This window comes from Vigna unguiculata, chromosome 9 (assembly GCF_004118075.2).
Source record: "Vigna unguiculata cultivar IT97K-499-35 chromosome 9, ASM411807v1, whole genome shotgun sequence".
NCBI classification, from domain to species: Eukaryota; Viridiplantae; Streptophyta; class Magnoliopsida; order Fabales; family Fabaceae; genus Vigna; species Vigna unguiculata.
The window spans coordinates 11,853,030-11,880,130 of record NC_040287.1 but is presented as its reverse complement, the minus strand read 5'-3'; the positions used below and the strand labels follow the sequence as shown (position 1 = coordinate 11,880,130).

The window sequence follows — 27,101 nt, the reverse complement described above, 5'->3', positions numbered from 1 at the left end:
GATACCAATTTACAAAACTAAAAATTATTTGTTGCTAAAATAATACTATTATGAATAAAAACTTATAATTTGTCACTAAATTTGTCACTAATTAATTAGAGACTAATTTAGAAACTGATTCTTTTAGTAGTCAAAACTTTGGTCGCTAATTTTTAGTGACCAATTTAGAAATTAATTCATTTGGTAGTCAAAATCTTGGTAACTAATTTTGGACACCAATTGTAATGTTTTATTCATAATAATGACTATTTTAGTAACCGATAGTTTTTAGTTTTGTGAATTAGTATTTAAATTATTCACTATAGTGACTAACATTTCTTGGTCACTAAAATGAGTTATTATTTGGGAGTTTTCTTGTAGGGTGTGGTGTGGTGTTTTTCTTTTCTTTTTCTAAGGTTTGAAATTATTTTTAATTTGTTTTTGTTTTTGAGATGCAGAAAATGTTGGAGGTGTAGATGTTGCAACAAATGCGCCTTGAGAAGGAAAGGACCGAAGAGCTCTTAAAAGTCAAAGACACTGGCTCTCAAGCATAGAAGGAGGAAGGTTTGATTTTCATCATTTCTTTATTTCTTTTTTTTATGGTGGGTGTTTCTCTTGACCCTTTTTACGGGAATTTAATTGATGGTGGGTGTAAATCTTAGGCTTTCTTTTTATTTTTGTGATAGATGATTTAAATTAGTGTTGTTGTTTTTTTCTTGTATCCTAAAGTATGAGTTTGCTTAGATACTATTTTTTTTGTCCTAAAGTTATTTTATTTTTATTTTTTTCTTAATTTTTTGTAGAGAGAAATTTTGGAATGAAAACAAATAAAGACCTAAAACAAGCGAGTTCTCCCAGTCTTGAGATGAGGAAACCCCTCAACAACAATGACTGCTACTATTGCTTGCTTATTGCACTCAAAAGAGGATGATCAGATTTATCTTACTCAATCAAACCTTGATGCCAACCTCTTACTTTTATCGAACAAATGTTTCTTCTTTCCCACAATAATCAATGCACCATTCATTTTATATTTTTACCTTTATTATTGACAATGCCAAAACAATAATCATTCATTTTGGCCCTTCCCATTTATGGCCCGTCAAAAACAAGTCAGGTCAGGCTGACCCGTCAAACAGAAATGACCCAATAATTATAGCCGTCCTGTATAGGACGGGCTAATGGGCTGGCTTGTCAAAATTTTTGTCTTTTAATTTTTCTAACTTTTTTAATTTGTTTTCAATTTTTTTAAATTTTTTATTTTTAAAATTTGTTTATGTATACATATAAATTAATATTAAAAGCATATTTAACTAAGTAAGATATTTTTTTAACTTTAATCGATTAGTTAATGTTTTTAATTAGATAAATTAAAATACTTATTACATTTACACATTAAATTCAATTATAACTAATAATTGAGACTTAATTTATAGGTGTTAATGATTTAAATTACAATACTATTATATATTTACATATTTAAAAACTATAATATAAAAAATTAATATTTTTCATTATTTTTTTTTTAAAACGAGCAACAGGCCGAGATGGACTGCCCCATATTTTGGCCCATCAAATTAATAGGATGGACGGGATAAGCCAGAACGGGCTGACAGGTTGAAACCTTTAACCCAACTCGTTCCTTTTAATACGGTCTGACAGGCTGGTCCATTGGGCCCAACTTGTTTTGTCACCCCTACTAGTCCAATTTATTTAACTATATTTACCTCTGGTTACATGCTAGTCAAATTTATTTAATTATATTTACATCGAGTTACACATAGGTCCCATTTATTTAATTATACTTATCTTTAGTTACACACTTGTCCTGTGTATTCATTTATACTTATATCTAATTAGAAAAAAAATTTCTCTCTTTTTTTATTTTACTTAGGTATGTTATGATTTTATATGATATTTTTCTCATTTATATATTTTTTTGTTGTGTATAAAAGCCAAAATTTAATAATCTTATCCTAAATAAAGGGTTGCACCAAACATACATGATCCTTTCATGCAAACGTAGTAGCGATTTTTTTGAGAACTACATGGCAAAAAAATGTTTCAAATAATTCAATAATGTTTTAGGAGGCGATTTTCTCTATCCTTACTTTTTGTGTCGGCTACAAACACACATATAGTCTTAGAAGGACAATTTGGAGTTTTTGTATGCTCCTACAACTCAAACAAATCCCTTTTTAACTGATTTCCTCGTAGTGTTTGCAGATCGATAAAAATATTAGACAAAGAAAGAATAGTAAATAAATAACATTCATTCCCCATCTTCTATTACTATAAAGGTATAAGATGTGATATATATATATATATATATATATATATATATATATATATATATATATATATATATATATATATATATATATATGTGTGTGTGTGTGTGTGTGTGTGTGTGTGTGTGTGTGTGTGTGTGTGTGTGTGTGTGTGTGATGAATTTTTTTTTGAATATGTAAAATATGATGTAAAAATTGAAATGTATATAAATAGGTATGATTACATCTTTAAGATTACATTTTTGTTTTATCAAATTTCAAATTAATATAATTATCTCTTAAATAATAATTAAAAATTAGACTATTTATTATATTTGGGAAGGAACTTCTTAATAAACATCATTAAATTAAAATACTTGAAAGATAATAAAATAAAAAATTGAATGAAATTGGTCTAATGTTTTATATGTACAAAAATTGAATGAAATCGGTCTAATGTTAAGTTGTGCAATGATTTAATATACACGATATATGTGTTTGGCTTTTAAAAAATATATTTTCTTTTTTTTTTTTTAAATATAGTTATTAGTTTTTAAAATACACCAATTCATAAGTCTACGAACGGACCTGGCCTAAGTCTCTTCAAGTCCTTGCTTTAACTGACTGAATTATTTTTAATCTATTCAATTTAGATCACACTTCTTTATTTTTTGTCAAATCTAACCTATTTTGTAGGCTTTTCAAATCAACTCATCAAGCACTTTCTTGTATATAGTGATTCATTCTTTGTATGATTAGAAGCTCATAACAAATTTGAAAAATGATTATGTTGTTTAACTATGTTAAATGTGCTATATAACAAGGATGAAAATCTTTTGATTTCCATGAGATGAGCTATTTGTTAGGTCTATAAAGGAAGTTTTACTGGAGAGATATAAGATCAATGAGACTTGAGCTCAACCACATAGGAAAGGAGCCCAATATCCAACAATTTTGTCCCATCCCTATTTATGCTTAAGTATTGCATCATTAGCATTAAGGGAGAGCTTAATATACATGTTTGTTGATTTCTCATGTAAGAGTACTTCCTTCAATGAACCAAAGTTCACCAAATACTTGTTCAAGGTGTTTCTTCAATTCTAACTAGATCATTGTTAATATAAGTGACAAATGTGATGCTATATGTAATTGTAGTACTTTTTAAATTAAATAATTCAATCGTTTGATATATGCTAATAGGATTCCAACACGAAGCAACATGCAAGTTACTTCATGTTTATTACAAGTTAATCATGTCATCAATTCTTTTTCCATCCATTTTTCATCACTTGTGTTTTTCTTTACTCTTGAGTGTTCAAGTACAACACAACATGAATTATCAATAATATAATTAAACACACAAGAAATGATTTTTTTGTGAATCTTGGTGTTTTGTTTTTTAGAGAATTCTCATTGTATTAAATAGAAGATTTTAATTGTTATTACCTTAACTTAGCTCTTTTTGTAGATTTGCAACTTTGCTAAAGATATCTCCCTGCTAGCATTTGTTATGAAGATCTTTTTATACATTTGAAACTCTCTCTATCAAAGAATTGATTCATTAAATGAACATTGAAATCATGATAGGATCATAATGTTCATATATCCCAAGGATCATGAAGAGAATTATTTTGCAAAGGGTTTTCAAACTTCCATCAACAAATTTCAACTTGTTCTTTGATTTGAGTCCAAACTTCAAAGCTCAAGCCCAAGCATGATAGTTCTTGCCATCCAATAGGGGAGAAACCAAAACTAGGGCTGAATTGTCGTTGGAATGACGAAAAAAAGGTTTTGGAGCATGGTAGTTGAATCTCGATACAAATTATGCATTACAGAACTTATATTTCGTATCATAAATCGTTTCATAACGTGAATTATAAGATTCATAAATATTTTAAAAATGTAACATATAAACATATATAATTAATAATAACCATATTAAAAAAAAGTGGTTGTATAAATGGACAAATTAGATTAATATTATAATGGTCGGATTGAATTGGATTTTATAATCCAACTTCTTTCTTAAATGGAAAAAATAAAATATTTGGGCGATAAATATTTGGGCCAAAGAGAGAATAAGAAAGAGAAGAGATAAAATTAGAGTTGTCTTCTCGCATGTCTTCACCGTCTCTTCATTTTCTACGGCCATTTTCGTTGCCTTTTCCCTTCTAACTAAAAAATGCAGTTAAAAGAAAAACTAACCAACAAAAAGTAACCGACAATTGTCAACTCCTAACAAACTCCTACAAACTAATATTTAGTAATAGGAAAATGAGTTTTTCAAAATTAAATTTTGATAATTTTCTAGTGATAAATTTTAATTGATTTGCCATTTTTCATTTACTCATTTTTTTATATTCTAAAATTATCTAAAAAATATCAACTTAAATTATAAAAGAAATTATTAAAATTTAATTGTCAAATAAATTATTTATTGATCTTACTTAATGGAGTCCTATATGCAGGAAACACATTTGTACGGTTCTGTCCCAAAAGAAATAAATAAATAAATAAAATGAAATACAAATTTGTACAGCAAAACAGTGACAATGTCTCGTTCTGCTAACCAAAATGTAAATAGTGAGCTTTAATTTCTTAACATGGCTGTAAAAACATGTTCTGAATGCTTATTTGGTGCAACACGAGAAGGTGATGCTGCAATTCTACCTCAGATAGCTTCACCATCGTCATCATCATCTCCGAGTAGAGAGAGGGAAAAAGGGGCAACAGCCACGTTAAATGCTCTTGGACCTACTCGATCAACGTGTATCAGCTCAAAGTCACCTTCCTGCATTATAGGAGATGAGATTTAAATATCTGGTTTTCTGCCCAATGGGAACATAAGAGAATAAGAAATACTTGTAAGTTGAAATCAATCATGAATCAATGTACTAATGTATTCACAACACTCATATAAAAGAAACCGTATCCGACCGAATCCAAAGAAATCCTAAGAAAATTTGAGTATATGATCAGGTTGAATTGGATAAACGAGTTATGTTAAATAAATAAAATTGAGTAAAATGAATAATTGTGCTCAAAATTCAAGTAATATATTGAAACTTTGTGAATACCTGAATCTGACTAACCTGAGACATAAATAATCCGATAAAAGTTTTAAAATATTAAATTTGGGTTATAAAGAGTTAAGTTAAATCCGAATTCGATCTTACATATCATTGAAAAGTGTCAAAAATAATGAAAGACATAATATGTTTTTAATCATTGCACTTTGATGAAACATAAGTCAACATTCTTACACTTTTTTACTGATAAAATTGGTCTAAACAATATAAGAATTCTTACAGAAAAATAAAACTAAATCCCACGTGATTAATTTAACACCAAACCAAATTCATTTGATATGAAAGTAACGTAATATTAACCACCTTTTACCCAGAGTGTAGAAGTAGAAATATGTTTTTCCATAAATATAATAAGCAATTTTTATTCTAAAAACACAACCTGATAAGAAACAAAAGAGAATTTCTTACCATTCTACCATTTTGTGCGTTTAATGGGCATGTAGAAGAGAATTCAAAACTACTTCTAGGAAATATAGCTGGCTGTTCACCACCAACCCCAATTCCCCTGTACGTGGAAAGTGAAGAGCAAAAAATACATTAAACTTGAATTCACACGAGTACAAAGAAAATGAAAAGCTTAAGGAACACAAGAATAGTGAACTCACCAGAAATTTTCAGTTTTTCCATTAGCATCAGTTATAATCCAGTGCCTTCTCAGAAGTTGAACAGGGCGGTTTGTGTTATTGGTAATTCTTATTTTATATTCAAAGAAATATACCTCTTCTGTTGGTTGACTTCTGCCCTCTAAATACACACTCTTAACTTGAACCCGAATTCCCTGAACAAGTTCAGAATTAGCTGTGAAAGTTCATTTTTTACTCTGCAATTATGTCATACCCACATGAAAAATGAATTCATCATTTCTTTCCTTTAGGAGTCTACAGAAAAATATAGATTTTCAGCTGTGTTGTGAAAGGAATAGAGACTATTTCAAGGGACTGAATCTTAAACAAAAGTTCCAAACCCACTTGAAAACTGTGTATTCCATTGATTTCCAAGAGAGCCAGCATAAAGAGTCGTGTAAGGTGGCTTAATAGTTAAATGGAAGGAAAGGAAGGAAAAGATCATGATTCGGTTTCATGCTAATAATTTGGAAAAATAAGGTTGATTTTATGGATCAGAAGAGAGGGTGAAGTAAGTTAAGGATTCAATTTTTCCCACTAACAAACGGTCTGAAGAGATTATACCAAGAAAAAACTATTTATCAAAGTAATTGTTTGTAAAAGTAAGTAGTATGCATACCAAGGTTGTAGAATCACTTGAACATTTTAAGAGAGAATGTGGAGCAATTTGTTTGAGCTGATCACGATATATAGCTGCATCCTGCATGTGCAGAAAAAAGAGAAGAAAAATGAGAAGCCAAACTCATACCTTCATTCGCACCACACTTAAAAACTGGAACATGACATAAACAAAAATGGTCTTAAAAACATGTAATTAACATGCAAAAATGTTGGTTTAAAAACGATAATTGACCTGAAATCTCTCATCAGCAACAGCTTCTTTCAACAGCCTCCGCAGACGCAGAACAGGAACCTCGTCCTCGAAGCATTTGAGCGAGTCACGAAGCCTTGCAGCCTCTTCATAATACTACCACCGTTTCAAATTCAATAAGAAGCCTCTTTCCAACACCGAGGAGCCACATCAAACAAAAAAAAAAAAAAAAAACACTAACCTCGGACTTTGCCGCTATCTCCATCCGGTGCTTCAGGATCGCGTAATTGTGACTCGGAGACAAAAACGACTCCGAATTCAACCCTTCACTCGCGCCAATTCCATCGTTCCCGTTCTTCTCCGAACCGCACGACACAGCCACATTCCTCCAATTCCTACTGTTCCTACAATTCACGCTTTGCATCATCCTCCTCGAACTCCTTTCCTCGGAGTTCGCTATAACCGGTGACAGCACACCCACGCATGTCTTTGCGTTCAACAACGAATGCATCATTCTCCTTCAAATTTTCTTTTTACTTTTTGTCTGATAAGATCTACAGCTTCTAAATCGAATCAGATTGTGAAAGTAGAACGGAATCTGATTGATTATTACCTTCGGCAGCTTTTATTGCTGTGTGCTACCACGATTTCCGCGGTTTTTTTTTTTTCTTTCCTGGATTTGGTTCTGAAACCATGTTTTGCGGCTGATCATAGATTTTTGTCTGAGTGCTATAAATAAATACAAAATCCTAAATATCTGAGAAGTGAAATGCCAAATTAGCCGTAGCGTATTTTTGGGGATTTTAGATTTGGAACAAGGAGCAGCACATGGAGGTTCTGCTTCTTTGTAGAGGAATATAGTAAATTTACATAAATTTAATTTAGGATTAATTAACTTTTAATTACCTTATAAATTTTAATCGGGTATTCTATTATAAATTTGTTTCATTCTAAATCACTATTTTTGTTTAACTATTTCATTTTTTTAGTTAAACTAATGAGGTATTTCTAATTTGTTCATAAAGTTTATTTACTTTTTTTAACTTCTCACTCAAGTCACTATTTTCGAGTTTTTATTTTAAGTTTAATTAGTAATTTAGTTTTTATATTCAATTTTTTTTTCATTTTAGTTTTTACATATTTTTTTTTACTCAAATGCATTTTTTTAATTAAAATAAAAATCAAATGTAATATTTTTGTATTAAATTGATTTAACAAGTTTTGAAAATTTTGTTCATCTTCTATTTTAGAATCTTTCTTCTTCTTTTTTTTTCTCTCTCCCCTTCCTTGTTGAATATGATAAAAATATGTATCTTGTAAAGTCTCATTTCTCTTAAGATAAGTAAAGGAGTGACTGTTCATGGTTATATAATGAACTCTAAGTTCATGTTTTTAGTTGTCCTAAGTCAAAGATACTTTGAGTTAATGTTTGACTTTTTCTTATACCCTTGTAAGTAGAGTATTAAGGTGTAGTTAAATTCTTGCTCTGAAGAGTGTGAATGTACTTGGGGTCAAAAGATTGAGAGTTTTTTTCTATGTGTTGTATAAATTTGCACATAGTGATTATTCTCTAGTTGTCTTTTGGATAACGGTCGTGGTTTTTTTCTCCGTATTTGATTAGATCATCTTGCATTTTAGCCCATTTTTTCATTCAAGAGTTTTTATCTTTAGAATCAATAAGCCTATCATGCTTCAAACATGTCTTTAGAACTAACAAGCTTACCACACGCTTTAGGCGTGTTATTAATTAATACCAATTCTATTTGGAGCATTATTAATTGGTATATATGATTTAATTATTCTTTTTATGTTAGTAAAAACATCTAGTAATTGATTGACTAATTTTGTAAGTAATTATCATTTGAACTTCCTTTTGTACGAGAATTGAAACAAGATAATGATAATTCATTCTAACCAATATCTGTTTTCAATTATTTTCTTTCTCCCCTTCATGTTGGAAAAAGTTATTCATCAAAATGACAATCGACAAAACGATCTGTAAATAAGTCTCTTGCTGATACATCAAGATATTTTATTATTGATGGAGAATCATATATAACATATATTCTCAATTGTCTTTGAAGACCCACCATAGTCCCTTTTGATTGGGAGGTTGGAACATTTACACCTCACCTAAAAATGCTTAAATGAGAAAAATTAGGTTATTAACCAAAAATCAACTACATAATAGAGTATTTGTAATAATTTGTTGGCTTTATGCGAATCAATATTGCAGCATGCAAAATTGCATATCCCAAAGTAGCTATTGGAAAATTAGCTATCATAAGTAATGATCTTACAACCAGTTTTAGACGTTTTATTAATGATTATGCAAGTCCATTTTGAATATGAACATATGCTACTGGATGTTCAACTTCAATTCCAATTGATATATAATATTCATGAAAAACATAAGGTGTAAATTCACCCGATTATCAAGATGAATTTTCTTAATCAGATAATTTGGGAAGTGAGCTCTTAACTGTGCTAATAACTTTACAAATGCCTAATTGCGAGTTGATAATAAACAAATATGTGATCATCTAGTTGATACATCAATTAAAATCATGAAATATTTAAATGATCAACATGATGGGTGTATTGTAATGAAGCTCCATGGTGGAATTTGATGGTTGATTGAAGCTTCCTTGCAGCAAAATGGATGAAGCACCAAAGGTTGGATATGTAGTGGCAACGAAAGTGGTTTGGTGAAGGAAAACACCCACTTTCCCATACTCATAATCATTATGAGCTTATGCATGTATTATTGATCATGGAACTTTCATGTGCTTCCACGAACCTCCTCGCTCGCGGTCCCACCTACGAGCCTATCTCGCTCGTAGTCCTTCTTCACGGACTCCTCGCCCGTCATCCGAACTCCTCGCTCGGACCCGGACACGCATACCTGCCTTTCTTACTATGAACTCTTTCACTCATAGCATTCTCAAGTTCGAGCATGAAATGAACTCCCTCGCTCACTCATCCCAAACAAGAGTACCTCCGGTGAACTAATTCATTCACATTCCGCATGCGGTCCACCCAATCACGAACTCCTTGCTCATGACTCAAATCAAGCACATCCCATATCACCTATGAACTTAGTCCCTGAAGCCCGACATCATAAACATCAAAGAATCGTTCAACCGCAGCCATAACCACCTAGCTCTGCTAATGCGTCGTCGGGTGAAAGATCACACCTATCGTCTGGCACGAATCAACACGCTGCCAGGCGCCACACCACAATCAAGGCCATTGTTTCACCTCTATCGCCTAGCGGAACCAACTCAACTACCAAGCGCCACTCACATGTGTCTAGATCTAGATCTAGATCTAAGATCCAAAAAAGTGGATCACATGCCATGTGGCATGTCACACTTTCCTTATCCATCGCCTGGCGGCTCACCTTGAACCGCTAGGCGCCATACCAGTAGCACACTGCTACTGGTTTTTGGCACATTAAACCAGTCCCTAATGGACCTCTAACACCCCACACGCAGATTATGGTACATTCGTACTTAAGCAGACCCCATTTAAACTCCTATAACAGAATTTCAAAGCATCACCATTCATAATTTCACAATCCAAGTAATGCTTATACTTAAATATAATGCAAGAAATCATGAATTCTTTCGTTTGCCCATTAATATTGGTTAACATTCTTTGTAATTCAACATCCCAAGGAATACATAATCACATTTCAAAATATACAGTTTACCACATTTGGACAAGGAACCTTCTAATTCTTTCATGCATTTGAATTCACACTACTCATCCTTATACGCACTAACATTTAACTCCCTCACATGTTCAAATTAATACATCCTTTAACAACTAACCCAATTCATGACAAAATATATAGCCAAAACTCCAAAGAACGCAAATCACAAAGCCACTCAAGATGCCACTATTCTGACGTGTCGCTTGGCGGTAGTCTAGGTGCTGCCAGGTAGTGCGTGACAATTTGGGTATTATGTCTCCATTGGTGGTAACTTGATCTCGTGGAAAAGTAAGAAATAGATGTTGTAGCAAGATCTAGTGCAGAAGTAAAATATAGAGTTATGGCCTCAGCTGCCTGTGAACTTGTTTGGCTTAAGCAATTGCTTAGAGAGTTACAATTTGGAGATGTTACTCAAATGATACTTGTGTATGACAATCAGGTTGCTCTTCATATTAGCTCTAATCCTGTATTTCATGAGAGGACCAAACACATTGAGATTGATTGTAATTTCATTTGGGAAAAGATAATGTCTGGAGACATCAAGACTGAGTTTGTTAACTCAAGTGATCAATTAGCAAATATTTTCACTAAGTCTTTACGGAGGCCTAAAATTGATTATATTTGTAATAAGCTTGGCACATACGATTTGTATGCTCCAGCTTGAGGGGAATGTTAGATATTGTTTAGATATTGTTTGATATTATTAAGATATTGTTAGATATTGTTAATCACAATATCAAACAATATATTCTATTTACTCTAATTATTTTCAGTTACTCTTTTTAATTGTACCTCTCTCTATTATAAATAAATTACCTTATGCGTGATTTATACACAAGGAAGATTAATATCAAACCATATTCTCTTTATTCTCAACAATTCAAAATGTTTCTTAATTCCTTAATTTCACTGTGGTGCAATTTTATTTTGAAAAGAATGAAAGATTAAAAGTAAAAATTGAGATAAAAAGAGAAATGTGAGAAAGAGATGAAATACAAAATAGAGAAATGAAAAAAAGAAGAAAATGATAAGAGAACGTGCATGATGTTTTTTTAATATATATATATATATATATATATATATATATATATATATATATATATGAAAAATTAAAAGAAAAAATTTGGGGATGTGACTCCCTGTGTCATGAAGAAGGTCTGCTCGTGGACATGAGATTTTAGTCCAAGAGAACTTTATGTTGGTAGGTTTTACATAATAATATATTAGAGATTAACTTTTGTTTTTAATTGGCTTATTTGATTATTACATTTTGGATTGAGTTTGATTTTGAGATTTAATAAAGATTTTGAAATTTTCATTCATAGTTAAGTTTTGATTATAATTAAACAATTTGACAAGAGATTAATGGCATCCCAGATGGTGTTACAATAAAGCTTCGTGATACTAATTTTACATTGAGAAATTATTAGGAATTAAAATTACAAAAATTTAAGCTTCATAAAAATAAGGGAAAGTATATTCATATACACATATGTAGACTCATACGAATCATCCTGTTTATCATCTAAAGCCATCATGACAAGCTATTACAACACATGGACGAAGCATTGAAGTACAAGACAACACTTTAAAATTAATAAGCTTTATACATAAGGAACGATCGTCAATTCATTATTTGTGATATTGTTAGTTGAAAATATGATATTTTGAAGTGTTATTTCTTAATAAATTATCTTTTATTCTTACTCAACCATATTTTTCTTCAATTTCTTATTTTCTTATTTTTCTTATTTATTTTTCAAAGTGAGTTATTCCCTCTCTTTTTTCATTCTTCCTCTTATTCCCAAATCTTCTCTTTTTTCACATATTATTATAAAATCTTTTAAAATTTAACTTATTTGTTTATGTATAATTTTTTTAAATTCTCTATTTAATAATTTCTAGTGTATGGAGTTATGTTCATATTCCACCAAAAGCTTTTATTTATATTACATGTTATCTGCCATATAAAAAAGAAAAAAAAAAATGAGAAAATGACATTTTTGTTCTTCACTTTTCTATTTTATTTTCTCTCTATCCATATAAAGGTTGACACTAGTTCAACATCAACAATATTGGAACACACTAACAGCAATGGTATAATCGGGTGTTTAAAATATTATTTCTTAGAACTTTTGTTCAGAATGATTTGAAATTGTAACTAAAATCCAATCATGTTACAAGTTATTAATGTGGATATGATGGTGCCTATTGGTCACAACGAAAGAGACGACAAATATTTGGTGTAATTTTATTCGTTCAAAGGAATTGTTTCTTCCTTTCGGAGAAATTTTAGGGTTTATGGTTCTTGGTAGAAATCATCAACACAAGTGTTTAGAGTATTTATTTAAGGTTAAAATACTCATTTGATCTATGTTTTTTTGAAAGATCTCAAATAGGTCCTAAGAGAATTTTTAGTCTCAATTAGGTCCATATTTTTGAAAATGTGTAACAATTAGACTCATTCCGTTAGTATAGAGTTAACGGTGTTAAAGATGTGTCACGTGTTAGCTCCACATTTTTTTGAATTTTTTTAAAAATTTTTTAATTTTTTAAAAAAAATTTTTTTTGAATTTTTTGAATTTTTTTTTGAAAATTATTCATGCAACGTGTCACGTCAGTATTGTGCCACGTGTCAAGTCAGTAAGGTGACACGTGTCAAATCATTGTTTGAATCTCAATTTGGTCCATATATTTGTTATTTTTATTACATTTCAGTCCATTTTTTAAAATTTTTTAAATATATTTATTTTAACTTTTTACAAAATTGTTTTAAAATTTTATATTTAAATTTATAAAATTGTTAATTTTAAACCAACTCTAACATTTGTATATAAATTATTTAAAACAATTTTGTAACAAGTTAAAATAAATATTTTAAAATTTTAAAACAAAATATAAAATAAACTTAATATTATTAAAATGTTTAACAAAAATATCATTATAAAATTTATATAAAAGTTAAATTTGATCTCAATTTGGAAATGATGAAATTGAAAATTAAAAAAAAAGTGGACTGAAATATAATTAAAATAACAAATATATGGACCAAATTGAGATTCAAACAATGACTTGACACGTGTCACCTTACTGACTTGACACGTGGCACAATATTAATGTGACACGTGGTATGAATAATTTTCAAAAAAAAAATTAAAAAAATTTAAAAAAAATTTAAAAAAAATTTAAAAAAATTTAAAAAAATTTTTAAAAAAAAATTAAAAAAATTCAAAAATTCAAAAAAATTAGAAGCTGACACGTGACATATCCTTAACACCTTTAACTCTATACTAACGGAATGGGCCTAATTGTTACACATTTTCAAAAATATGGACCTAATTGAGACTAAAAAAAATCTTAGGACCTATTTGAGATTTTTCAACAAAAACATGGACGAGGGGAGTATTTTAACCTTTATTTAAAAGAGTTTCACATTGTTATAATTAATATTTTTCCTAGAATATTAAATATGATATAACTTTATTTTCTCTTTCTTTTTTTCAATAATTAATTTTCATCAACAATTTTGAAACTAAAATATTATATAAATTAAAAATAGTTTTAACGTTTAATATTTATAAAAAATTATTATAATTATTTTTTTTAGCAAGCCAATTCCTATTTTACTTTTGACTTAATTAGTAATCTGAGATTTATATTTAGACATATTGTTAGACCTTAAGAACAACTAGAGGTAGAGTAAACGAGTCATGAGTAGATGAAATGCATGATTATGTTGGATAGACGAGTTGGGTATGGGTAGACAAGGTGAATAGTGGTTAGACGAGTCTAGCGTTAGATGAGTGGAGCATTAGACGCTCAAGGACGTTAGACGTTGTGTGAACAACATCCATCGTGGTTGACGTTGCATGACTGAGCTTGTTAGACAAGGTCTTGTGTTTAGGAAAAGCTAGAAATAAATACAAAGGAAAGACATGTGGAAGATAGAGAAAAGATTTAGAGGGAGAATGTGGCCTAACATTTTGATATGTTCTTGTCTTTTCTCAAGATAAAGCTAACCCAAACAATAATATGATATTGTTTTGTCCCCCTAGAAAGGCAATATCAGACTATATTAGGTTGAAGGAAGCTTAGTAACAAGTCTTATTTTCCCACATTTGTCAAGTTCTCTTCCTTTTCGATTCTTCTCTTCTTTGCTCATGTTGGTTGTGCTTGTTGAGTCACAATGTAGGGGTTTGATGTGCTTAGAATCTTTGTCTGAGGAAGGTTATGTGTGAAAGGAAGTTGAGTTGAGCTTGTACCCATGTTGTGTACTTGTGAGAAGCTGAGTTGAGAAGTAATGGAAGCTAACGATGGTTGCAGGCTTATATATGATGTTTTGTTTAGTGGAAGTGATTCTAATATTGCGGATAATGTCTTGGTGTGTCATATATATATATATATATATATATATATATATATATATATATATATATATATATATATATATATATATATTGATGTTTATCTTGTTATTCATGCTAGATGATAAAGAGATGTACGGGTGACAAAACGGGTTAGCCTAGCCCGGCCTGTTTTCACTCGCCCTACCCCTACCCCGCTAAAAATAGGCCAGGTTGGCAGGATGGTTCGCTAGCCCACCACTTTTTTTTTTTAATTTTTAAATTTTTAAATTTTTATTTTTAAAATTTTTATTTATAAAATTTGTTTGTATTTATAATTATAAATAAATATTTAGAGCATACTTAATCATACAAATATTTTCTAAACTTTTAATTGATCAAATAATATTTTAATTGGATACATTAAAATAATTATTACATTTACATGTTAAATTACTCTATTATAACTAATAATTGGAATTTAATTTGTAAGTGTTAATCATTTAAATTATAATAGTATTACATATATACATTTATACAAAACTATAATATAGAAAAAATATTTTTTTAATTATTTTTAATTTTAAAAAATTAAAAAAATCAAATCAAATAAAAATGGGCTAGCAGGCTAGGGTCGGGTTGGCCCGCCAGTTTAGTGGGCTAGGTGGGCCGAGTTAAAACAGGTTGGTGGTTTGAAAACTCCAACCCGACCCACCCTTTTCTTGGTGGGCTAGCGGGTGAGGCCTGCTTTGACACTTCTAAAGAGATGAAGTTTATGTGTATATGTTGTATTTTTGTTGAGCATGTCAGTATGCCATAACATGTTGGTACAAGGATTTAATGATGTGTTGAGAATGTGGTGGTGTTTGCATGAAATGCTTGAATGTTGTGTTGTGTGACGACATGAACTTTGTTATGGTTGCCACCATGTGTTGCATTGCAAATAGGGGATTCTAGTGGAGGACTCTGAGTGGTTCTAGCTAAAACCTATTAAGGTATGGTTTTGGGGGTAATACTAGAGGGATGAGATAGGTGAGCCATAATTGAGAAGAGGAAGTGTGGAGTATAAAATTGCTTGGTTGGGAGGATATCAATGAGTAAGCCAAACCAAACACCTAACATTGGATGCGAGATTTGATGGGCAAGTGTTAATCTAGTGGGGGACCAGACACGGTACCCATTAAATAACCTTGAGCCATTAGACGACATGTACTAGTAAAAAATCTTGAGCCATTAGATGATCCTGTGAGAGGCAATTATGAACTCATGCCATGGTTGTGTAGAGTCACTAGAATATATGTAAACTGGGGTTGAGTAGTGCCAAGGATAAGCTAAAAACTACCGAGATGCTTGAGTAAGGGTGTTAGGCTAGAGGCTCAAAGGGGAACCAAGTGAGTGGTTCATGGCAGTTCCACATATATAGTGATTGTTGGTGAGACTGAGTAAATCTTGGACAAATGTTACTTGTGTAGGCATGGTGAGCATGTTGTGGTGACTGCATTGATAGGTATTCCAAGGGAGAATGACTCTCATTGCAATGGTGAAAGGGCAAAGTAAATAGGTTCCAGAGAGAGCTATCATGACTCGAGTAGACACATATTATCAGTTAGAGAAAGGTGGCTATAGTGTGAAATCCGCACGAGGTCTAGGTGGTAAGTAGTTGTAACATGAAAAAAAGGGATGAACTGACATGCAACATGATTAACCTTGTTACAAGGGTTGCGACTTGGGCTTCTTTCAACTTGGGACCATGTAGAGCCCAAGAGTGGCATCTTCAGAAAATTTATTGGCAATATAGCATACTTGTGACAAGTGCATGACTCTTGTTGGATTTACTTACCTATATATATACCTTTGGGATATTTGAAATCACATCATATTTTAAACATTAATATCACCAAAAATCCATTATTTATAATAGATGACACTATGAAGAAAATAAGACAAGAATGGACAACATATCTATTAGAATGATGAAGTTAGGACTCACAAAAGCATTAAGATTTTGCTTGAAAATTGCCCATGACAAGATTTTGATTATGAAAGTTTTAATTTTGTCTTAATAGTTTTACTTTGGTTAGCTTTAGTGTTAATAGTTACATTCTGTGTTAATAACTTTAGTTTTGATATATAATATGTTCTGATAATTTTTTTTGAGTTGTGTTGAAATATTTTATGCTTTTTAGGTTTGGGTAAATTGTAAATATAAACAAAACTTAAAGGACAAAACATTTGACGTCAAATGTTATCCAATTTTAGTTTGAAAAGACGCTAATTTGACAATAGTGTATTGTGACATCTATTGTTAAGGAACGTTGGACCCTTACTTGACCGACGTTCTTAAACGTCTGTTTTGAATTCCAACATCAATTTGACGTTTCTAGATAAAACGTCAAAATAAAATAAAAATTAGCAGGCGTCAAATGCTATTTTTGTGTTAGTGATAAAAACAAAGTAAATCGTATGATTAAATATATACACTAAAATACTAATTGAATATTTTTTATATATATTATACTATTTTTACTTTATGCGTAAATAAAAAACGTCTATTTTTATGTATGTTATACTATTTTTATTTTAAACATAAATAAAAAATACAAAAGAATTATACCTCTTTAATCACTAATAATATTATTAATTATATTTCTATTTTCAGAAGAAAAAATGTAAAAGATAATAGATTCAACAATAGAGGTGGAAGTAAAACTTCCGAATAAGATACATCTCTTGCGGTACAAAGCGGAATTTTGCAGAAAATCTTCAAATAGAATTCGTTCTTATTGAAAAAATTAGGTATATTAAAGTGGCAGCCATTGATAGTGAGTGACTTTTATAGGTTCAACTACTCTCACCTACCACTTTTCTTGTTACTTACCCAATTACCCCAGTCACATGTAATCTTTTATATTAATAATATTAAGATCGGTTTCGTTTTCAGAATACGATAATGAGATAAAAACATGACTCTCTTTGACAGAGAAGACAATAACATGACAAGAACAAGAAAATTTTAATCTTTGATGCTTCATGCACATTATATAGTATATTAAGATAATAATACTATATCATTTAAATAAATTATGTTTAAATGATACCTTTTTTATTTTCTAAAATTACATATTTTTTGTATAAATTATGAATTAACTAAATTATAGAAAATTATAATTATTCATGTTTTGTAAGCATATTTTGTATACAATCTTCAAACGGTTTTCTGCAATCTGTAATAATATTGTTAATTTTAACCAAACAATAAATTCTTGTTTATTTATCCCACAAAGTTTATTGTTAAATTTATGCAACAAGCACTTAATGAATGGAAAATACGACAAGACAAACCTAACCATATATACAGAAGCATGTTAAAAGCTAAGGAGATATATCATTTGATTTATAATCTAGAGGTTCACATGACTTGTTTTTCGACAAACACAATAAAAGGAATTGTACAATACGATTTATTTGGATTCTAACATTTTCACTTAATTTATATGATAACTATTAATTTAACAGAATACGATGCCTTTGAACGCCATTGATTACGAAATACGTGTTCTCTACAACTTCTTTAAATACGTGTTCTCTACAACTTCTTTCTTCTCAGAATCAAAACATATCAGAAAATTTATCAAAAAAATAATATCTGCTTTTGTTTTTAGTTTTAAAATTTATTATTATTTTTGCATAGACTAAAGGAAAGTATAAAAATTATTTACACTATCAATAAAAATGATTTTATTGCAACTAGGTTCAGATACAGATACTTCCGCCAAACAAAGTGCCGATCCGTCAAATTTGAAAAGTTTTTAAATAAATTATTTTCTGAAAAAAATATGTTCTCTTTTTTAAATTACCTAAATAAAATTTTATAATCGAAAAATCGAAAATTAACTGATAAATTACATAATTTAAATTCCAATCACGTTATTTTATATCTTTATACATCACAGTACAAAAATGACAGTCTTTTGTACTTCTACTTTAATAAATTAATTTTTGGAAGCCATACCAAAATGAAATGGAGCACTGAATATAATACGTCATAACGTCAAATTCGACTGACTCACTGGTCTATTTGATTCCATTTATTTGTTATTCCTAACAAAAAATAAAAAATGACAAAAAATTGAATTACACACGTTTTGATTCAATTTCAACAGAATACAATTTTATAGGTGGATGAAAAACTTTTGTTAGAATTAAGCTTAAAATATAAGTAAAAAGGTATAAAACACATTAATAAAAGGTGTTAAAAATGTTTTCATTTTATAATTAATTTTTTTAAAAATTAGGAATCACCCATAAGCATATTCGACATTTTAGTATCAAGATTATAGTTTTTTCTTCATTTTTCCGCTTTTTTGTCCAATAATTCTGATTTGATTTTCAGATACATAGATTCATCACAAGCAAAAGTATCTTTTAAAAACACCACCTACCTCCATTCATTCATCACTCGCTCTCACAAACACATACCAAAACAAAAACCTTGGTGGCGGATACTCCTAGGGACTCTCCCTCTCTTTCTCCCTTAAAAGCTAAACTTAACATAACAACTCAACCCAACCCCTCCGACAACACATCACAGCCACCAACCGCAACACAAGAGAAGCCCAAGCTCTTGTGTTCCGTTTTTTTCTTTCACATTCATTCGTTCCTTTTCTTTCTTTTTCTGTGTCTTTCTCAGATCTCGAAAATGCAGAGCGCGGCTTTCACTCTCTCTCCGTCGCTCTCTCTTCCTCTCCGCAACACTTCTCTAAACGCTTCTAGACCTTCTCTCCCTGTCAGACTTTTCGCCAAACACACAGAAGGCGTGAACTCCAATGGCGCCTCTTCCACTTCTTTCCTCCGCCGATCTTGGACTCTCTCTTCTTCCTCTTCCTTCAAGTTCCGCCCGCTCCCTCCCTCTCCTCCGCGCGCCGCGGAGAACGCAGTTCCCGACAGCGCGCCAGCCGAGAATTCGCTCTTCAAAACACTCGAGCTCGGCTCCTTGTTTGGCCTCTGGTACCTCTTCAACATCTACTTCAATATCTACAACAAACAGGTACTTCACCAGATCTCTTCTTTTATGAAACAATTGAAAAACGATTTTGCCGAAACGTTGTAGTTTGCCAAACACGTTCTTAGATTTGTCGTAATTTATAGCGCAAAACTTAAAGGTGTTTCCGTGTGTGTGTGTGTGTGTTTTTTGTTGGAATTAGAGTTTCACTTCGTTATTCAGCTTTGATATTTGATAATAACTTGGTGAAACTTCAATTCTGATTGATAATCAACACTTGTGGAACTGTATGCTTCTGAGTTTTGAGTTGTCGATAGTGATAGAATCCTGTAAGTGGATATTTCGATTGTGGTTTTGGATTCTGTGATAATGTTCAGGAATTGTAAACGGCAATATTTGTTTGATGCGAATTTGAATTTAATTTTGGCTTGATGTGTGTGTAGTTTTGGTTTTATTTTGGCTTCTGTTGTTTGTAGGTGTTGAAGGCGTTTCATTTTCCGGTAACTGTGACTGTTGTTCAATTTGCCGTTGGGACTGTGCTTGTGGCGTTTATGTGGGGTTTGAATCTCTACAAGAGGCCGAAGATCAGTGGTGCTATGGTATTTTGGTCTCTCCCGTGTTGAATTTGTGTGTTTATTTTATTGTGTTTTGTGTTGCTAAGGTAGAATATTTATGGCAGCTTGGAGCGATTTTGCCACTAGCTGTGGTACATACTTTGGGGAATCTTTTCACTAATATGAGTCTTGGGAAGGTGGCCGTGTCTTTCACTCACACTATCAAGGCCATGGAGCCTTTCTTTTCAGTGGTCCTTTCTGCCATGTTCCTTGGAGAGGTTAGATATGTAGTTCAAACTATCTTGCTGAATGGGATTAATCGAAAATAATTTTTCCTATGATAGTTAGCTGCTTGTGCTGTGGTTTGAACCGTCTTTATTGTTCATGAAATTGACGATAATTATCATGTTGGTATATTTTTCATATGAGAAATGACAAATGCTTGTGAGTGTCACACTTTCTAACATCTTTACTATTAATTGGAATTTATGAAAAATGACAAATTTTTGTTGGTATCTATGATGATCTTTGTAGTTTTGAAGAAATTTTAATAACAGGATATTGAACGGTAGAGAGAGAGTATGTTGCTAACACTCCTCTTCTCATAAAGTAGTTTGTGAATTGTTATAGGTATTCTAGGCCTTTCCTCTAAAGGAAAAATAGAAATATTTGGTACATTGAGAATTAATATTCTTCGATCTTATTCTATGTCTCTCTCTCTTAGTTTCCTACACCGTGGGTGGTTGGTTCCCTTGTGCCTATTGTTGGTGGAGTTGCACTGGCGTCTGTTACTGAGGCCTCTTTCAATTGGTAAGATCTCTGTTCCTTGCCTTGTTCCTTGTAGAGAAAGAAGACAGGTTAGTTGATGGGATTTGGAAAGAGAAGTTTTGGTCTTGCAAATTGTAAATGCTTTGGTGGAATGGTATACAGGGCCGGGTTTTGGAGTGCAATGGCATCAAATGTGACAAATCAATCCCGTAATGTTCTTAGCAAAAAGGTTATGGTTAAGAAAGAGGTATAATGATCTGTGACCACTTCCAAATGTTGACATATTTCATTGTTTATATCCATCTTTACATTTCATAACAGGAAATAACAATAATGTTTTCTTCTCAGGATTCTATGGACAATATCACTCTCTTCTCTATAATAACAGTAATGTCCTTCTTCTTGTTAGCACCAGTGGCTGTCTTCATGGAAGGTGTCAAATTTACCCCTGCTTACTTGCAATCTGCTGTGAGTAACTTGATGGTTAAAATATATACTATTGTCGTTACCATTGCTACAGTCAAAATATATAACTGTGTTGAGTTTGCCAGTATTAATGCACATTTCTTGACAGGGATTAAATGTTAAACAACTTTACATCAGATCTCTTCTTGCCGCACTCTGTTTCCATGCGTATCAACAAGTGAGCCTTGCTTTTCTATGCATTATGTTTTTACTTTTTGAGATGCTTTGAAGTTGCAAGTTTGCAACTTGCTTGCACCTAGCAAGGGAGGGGGTTAGATGGTCTAGTGGAGATTGAACCCTCCAACATCAACTTCTGTTCAATGGTGCTTTTATGTTGTTCCCAGGCATTTTTAATCTTTTGACTGCAAGATTAAATATAATTAACCATTCCTTATTGGGAAACAGTAAATTGTATGATGTGAAATGCTTAACATAGTACTAATAGAGTAAACTCCCTGGTATTTCTCTCACGGTGTACTTAGACGACCAAGAATATTTTAGAGAAGTTAAGCAACAGTGCGACTATTATGCTTTGAGATATATTATGTGCTTGCATTCTTTTGTGTTAGTGAAAAGGGGTATTTACTTATCGGGCTGTTAACTATTTCAATTGAATTAGAAAGATGACTTTTTTTATCTGAAGAATTGGGTGCTTAATAAATAAATATTTTTTCATGCTATAAATAAAAATCCAAGATTTAAATTACGATTCTACTCGTTGCTTCTTGTTTTCTATGCCCTAGACAAGGTCTTGTACTATAACTGGTTACATGGCTCTGTAATAGTTAAATGGTGTTTTGTATCCTGGAATGATATACTGATGATTTTCTGTGAATGGGCTTGCAGGTGTCTTATATGATATTACAAAGGGTATCACCTGTTACCCACTCTGTGGGCAATTGTGTGAAGCGAGTTGTGGTCATTGTGAGCTCTGTCATTTTCTTCCAAACACCTGTCTCACCTGTGAATGCTTTTGGTAAAGTTGCTTCTTTTTTGTTTGAACTGGAGACATTTGTCCTTAAAATTTCTTAACTATTCAATATCACTATTCACTCCCGTTGCTACGATTTTTTTCCCTACAGGTACTGCTATAGCTCTTGCTGGCGTGTTCCTCTATTCAAGGGTGAAGCGAATTAAGTCAAAGCCAAAAACAGCTTAATTTTCATTGGTGAAATTTTGTTAGGTGCATCTCGAAAAGCCAAATAGCTGCAACCAGGAATTCTAATTTCTTTGTAGGGGCGATATAGAGAATATGAGGATTACCTTTATTTACCCTCGTTTGTCCTTTTTTTGTCTTGTGGATTTTATGTCTGAGTAAGTACCTATTGATTTTGCTCCACGAAAAAAAATATATTTTGGACAAATACCACTGCAAGGTGTGTTTTGTTATGAATCATTTTAGTATGTAATCAGCCATAAATTTTCTAAATGTCTGCAAGTTTTATCAGTAATGTTGCGTACTGAGTATTCTTTTTTACTGATCCCTGTGCATTAAATTGTGAATCTAATTGCATCTGAGTTCTGGTTGTCTTAAACTGTTTAGTCAAGATTTAAGATGCAACCACAACACTATTTTTTGAGTACAAATTCTGCAGTGTGGCTTCGGCAAGCCATATTTCCAGTAATACCACATCAATGGTACAGAGAAGACCCAAAAATGTCAGAGGCAAAGTGTACATGAGGCCAAAAACCTAGAGTTTTTATATGTCCCGGTAGGGTAATGCGGTTCTGAAGTTCAAATAATAAATAGAAGAAAATATACTATCAAAAGAGGATTGAAATGGTATTTAAATAGAATTACGTATACACTATAAGAATCTTATTGAAAGCCTATAAAAGCGGATCCTCGTGTGCACACTTCCAATTCTTCCTTTCAAGAGGGTATTATTAGATGACATCGAGGTCTTCATATGTGAAGATTGATTTGAAGAAGAGTCAGAAGATGAATTAGAATGAATTGGAAAGTGAAATGTGTTTTTTTTAAGAGATGTGTGAAAGTTTGTCAATGATTTGAATAATGTGATAAATAAAAAATAAAGTTTTAATAGATTAGAATGTAAGTGTAATAATCCAGAAGCAATACACAACCATGGGAATGTAAGTCTGTCCTATATACAAACTATGCACCTCTCAATGCTCCTAGATCATGTATCTTGGAATCCCGACCCTAAAGAAGTTTTAGAGCCCACTAGATGCTGATATGAACAAGTATTGCAGGTACTATCGTAATAATGACCATACAACAGATGAATGCTCAAACCTTAGAGACAAGTGGAAGAGCTTATCAGGATAGGACATCTTAAGCGCTTTGTCAAAAGAGAAGATGAAGGAACATCGAGGCATGATAAAGCCAGGTATCATAAGTACGACAATAGAAGGGATGATAGACGACAAGATTGTCAAGAGGATCGACAACAAGACCAAAAGAACAAAAATACCATTATAGTAGGATGATAGGTGGCAAGGCTGGTAAGATGAGAGACTACCCTTGAGAGGTGTCATCAACACCATATCCGGAGGGTTTGTCAGAGGAGGCTCTTCGTCAAGGAAGAAGCACTTGTGGGTCCTACAAAAAGCAAATACCCCATCACAAAGTGAAGTTTTACCCTGTACGCTTTAATTGTACTTTCTTACTTTGAGAGTGTTTGTTGTTATTTTATTTGAGAGTTTTTAATCCCAGGAGAAAATTAAGAAGGTGATACATGGAGAGGTTGAAATTTATGGTGACTTGAAGAGGTTGATACTCGTTGTAACCTAAAAAGGGAGATACATGTTCTAGTCAAGAGTGTTGATTAGTTAATATCTTAAATGGGTTGCTTAAGAGACTAACATTGTATGTTATTTTCTATCGCTTGCATCTATATATATATATATATATATATATATATATATATATATATATATATATATATATATATATATATATATATATATATATATATATATATATATATATATATATATATATATATATATATATTTTGTGTGTGAGAGAGAACATCATATGTTGGTAGCATGGTTTTTTGAACTTGTCACGGTTGTACGAATCTTTGTAGCACTTGTTATTCTTCTTGAGGACTTGCCTAATTTCTTGTAGTATTAATCTAATGTTAGTTTGTCTACTTTCGCCTTTTATAATTCAACCATGACTTGTATCTCTAACAAAAGGCTTATTCTTGGTCATGATCAAATGTTATCTCTGGCTTCTATCTAACAACAAGATCACTTTGTTTGTTATAATTAGCACTTAGGTGTTAAATGATAATACTTAAAAGATTAAAAATTTTTGTGCGATAAGAACTTAACCATTTTTACCTTAGCAATACACAAACATAAACATACATATATACATATTAGTACAACAAGTATTTTGTCATATTTTATATTTAGTGCAACATGAAAAAAAAATTACAATATTTGTACACAATTTTTAATTTAGTTAAACTTGTTTGAACTCTGTTCATTGTTAATGTAATTGAACACGCGTTTGGTCTTAAATAAATATTATATGTATTTATTGAAGAAAATAAATTAATGTTAATATACAATTAATCTTGAAGGGAGCTTTTTACTCTTTGTTTTTTGTTTTGTAAATGTAAAACCCTTACTGGTTAAGTTTAATTGCATATTAACATTAGTTTTTCCTTAATAAATACACATGACAATTACTAAAGATTAAACACCTTTAATGGAGTTCAAACAAAATTAGTAGAATTAATTTTTTTTGTAATATGATGGTAATTTATTTATTGTACTTAAATACAAAATATGTTAATACTTGTTGTACTGAAATAAATATTTACTCTATATAGAAATATGAAACTTGTAATTTAATTTGTTTTCTATAGAAAATGTTGGTGCAAGGTGACCCTAGAAAAGGGGGAAGGGTAGGGGGTGTGAATAGAGCCTGTAAACATTTTATAACCATTTCATGCAGACCTAATATAAATAACATAAAGAGTAAGGTAGAGAAGAATGCACACAAGGATTTATATTGGTTCATGTCACACCTACATCTACTCGCTTAAACACCATACTTAAGAAGTTTCACTAATCAAATGCCTTGAATATAATGAGTATCAACCTCTCCAGGTTACAATGAGTTTAACCGTTGATCTGAACCAGTATAAATACTCTTGTGCTCTCCTACAATGTGCTTTCCATTTAGAACATAGTCTGTCTAGTCTCATAACACTTTGTTTTACTATGTTTACATCTTTCTCTACTAAATATATCCCCACTTAATGCCTAAAATGAGGTCATAGGTCTTTATTTATAAACTGTCCAAGGCGGTGCTCCACTCTAGCTTTGGCGCTTGAGTCATAGAGATTTTATTCCAGATCTTTCCTAACTGTCTTTCTTAGGGCTTAAGCCAAACTTTTTGGGCTCAAGTTGTAAATGTGAAATTCTAGATATTTCCAAAGGTGGGTGCTTGAGGTTTCCTCATTATTAGGGTTTCCTTAATCGCCTTTGTAGCACTCAACACAATTTTCCCAAAATTGACTGATTTTAACCTAATTTATCTATTTTTTAACTTTAACTATCTTCTGATGCTTAAAACTACAAAATAAGCTAAATAGGGGTGAATTAAGCAAAATTTAAACAAAATAAAAACAATATAAGTGCTAAAATGATTTAAAATTCGCTTAATTTATGCATTTATCACTACACTCCACTTTAAGTATGTTTTTGTCCTCAAACAAAGCACAAAATCAATTTGTAAAGAATGGTTCATTGTAGATATCACCACTAAAGGAACAAAGTAGTTTTTTCATTAGTTGGCACAAGAACTCGTATCAAATCTCAAGGCATTGCTGACAATACTAAATGGTGTCCATTCAAAATATTAAGATAAAAATGCAAAATCATTACACAATTTTGGTTCTCATTTAAATGAAGAAGATTTTCCTCCCCAGCTGAGTGTGTCACTCTAGGCAACCTTGCAAGCTTCCACTTAGTATCGTTTTTTTTGTTTCCAATCACTATGTACACACAATGAGCATGGATCACTAAGGTCTTTGAAGGGTTGTAATGTGGCTCGATTATCAAGAAAATATGATTAGTTGTTTAACTCTAGGCAAAAAGTATTCAACAAAGAACTTGCCTTGATCCATTCCATGCTTCTCGTGCTTAATAGAAATCAAAACTTGATACAAAACCAATGAAATTACTCAACACGAATGCCTCAATCATCTCACATGTGTTTGGCTCACTCCTCTTACTTGGTGGATTCACTCATTATGTTATACTATGAATTCTATTTGCAATGCATCTTGAACCTTTAAGCACTGGGACTTTCCATTTTTTCTGATTTTGAAACTCCCTAAGGCTTTTAAAGTTCAAAAAGGATTTGTCTAGTTTTTCTCATAGTTCTTGTTCCAATCATAAGTCCAGAAAAATTTTCTTTGCAATTCTAAATAGATATCAATTTTCGAAAATGTCTATATCTAGTGATGAGTAGATAAAATATATGTGCATT

At 31.4% G+C, this 27,101-nt stretch overlaps 2 protein-coding genes across 2 annotated transcripts; one reads left to right on the top strand and one right to left on the bottom strand.

The window, feature by feature from the left end:
* Positions 1–4,739: 4,739 nt before the first annotated feature.
* Positions 4,740–7,575, bottom strand: LOC114162466. The gene is made up of 6 exons (XM_028046371.1): positions 7,014–7,575; positions 6,815–6,928; positions 6,581–6,661; positions 5,944–6,116; positions 5,747–5,843; positions 4,740–5,040 (listed from the first exon to the last, which is right to left on the bottom strand). Exons 1-6 carry the CDS (start codon positions 7,284–7,286, stop codon positions 4,921–4,923), a joined length of 858 nt encoding a protein of 285 aa, XP_027902172.1. The 5' UTR covers positions 7,287–7,575; the 3' UTR covers positions 4,740–4,920.
* An 11,957-nt stretch (positions 7,576–19,532) lies between these two features.
* On the top strand, positions 19,533–23,099 carry LOC114164058 (triose phosphate/phosphate translocator, non-green plastid, chloroplastic-like). The gene is made up of 9 exons (XM_028048533.1): positions 19,533–19,880; positions 20,312–20,434; positions 20,515–20,667; positions 21,114–21,199; positions 21,320–21,404; positions 21,506–21,625; positions 21,732–21,800; positions 22,469–22,598; positions 22,705–23,099. The coding sequence occupies exons 1-9, from the start codon at positions 19,533–19,535 to the stop codon at positions 22,779–22,781; spliced, it is 1,191 nt and encodes a 396-aa protein (XP_027904334.1). The 3' UTR covers positions 22,782–23,099.
* Positions 23,100–27,101: the final 4,002 nt, after the last annotated feature.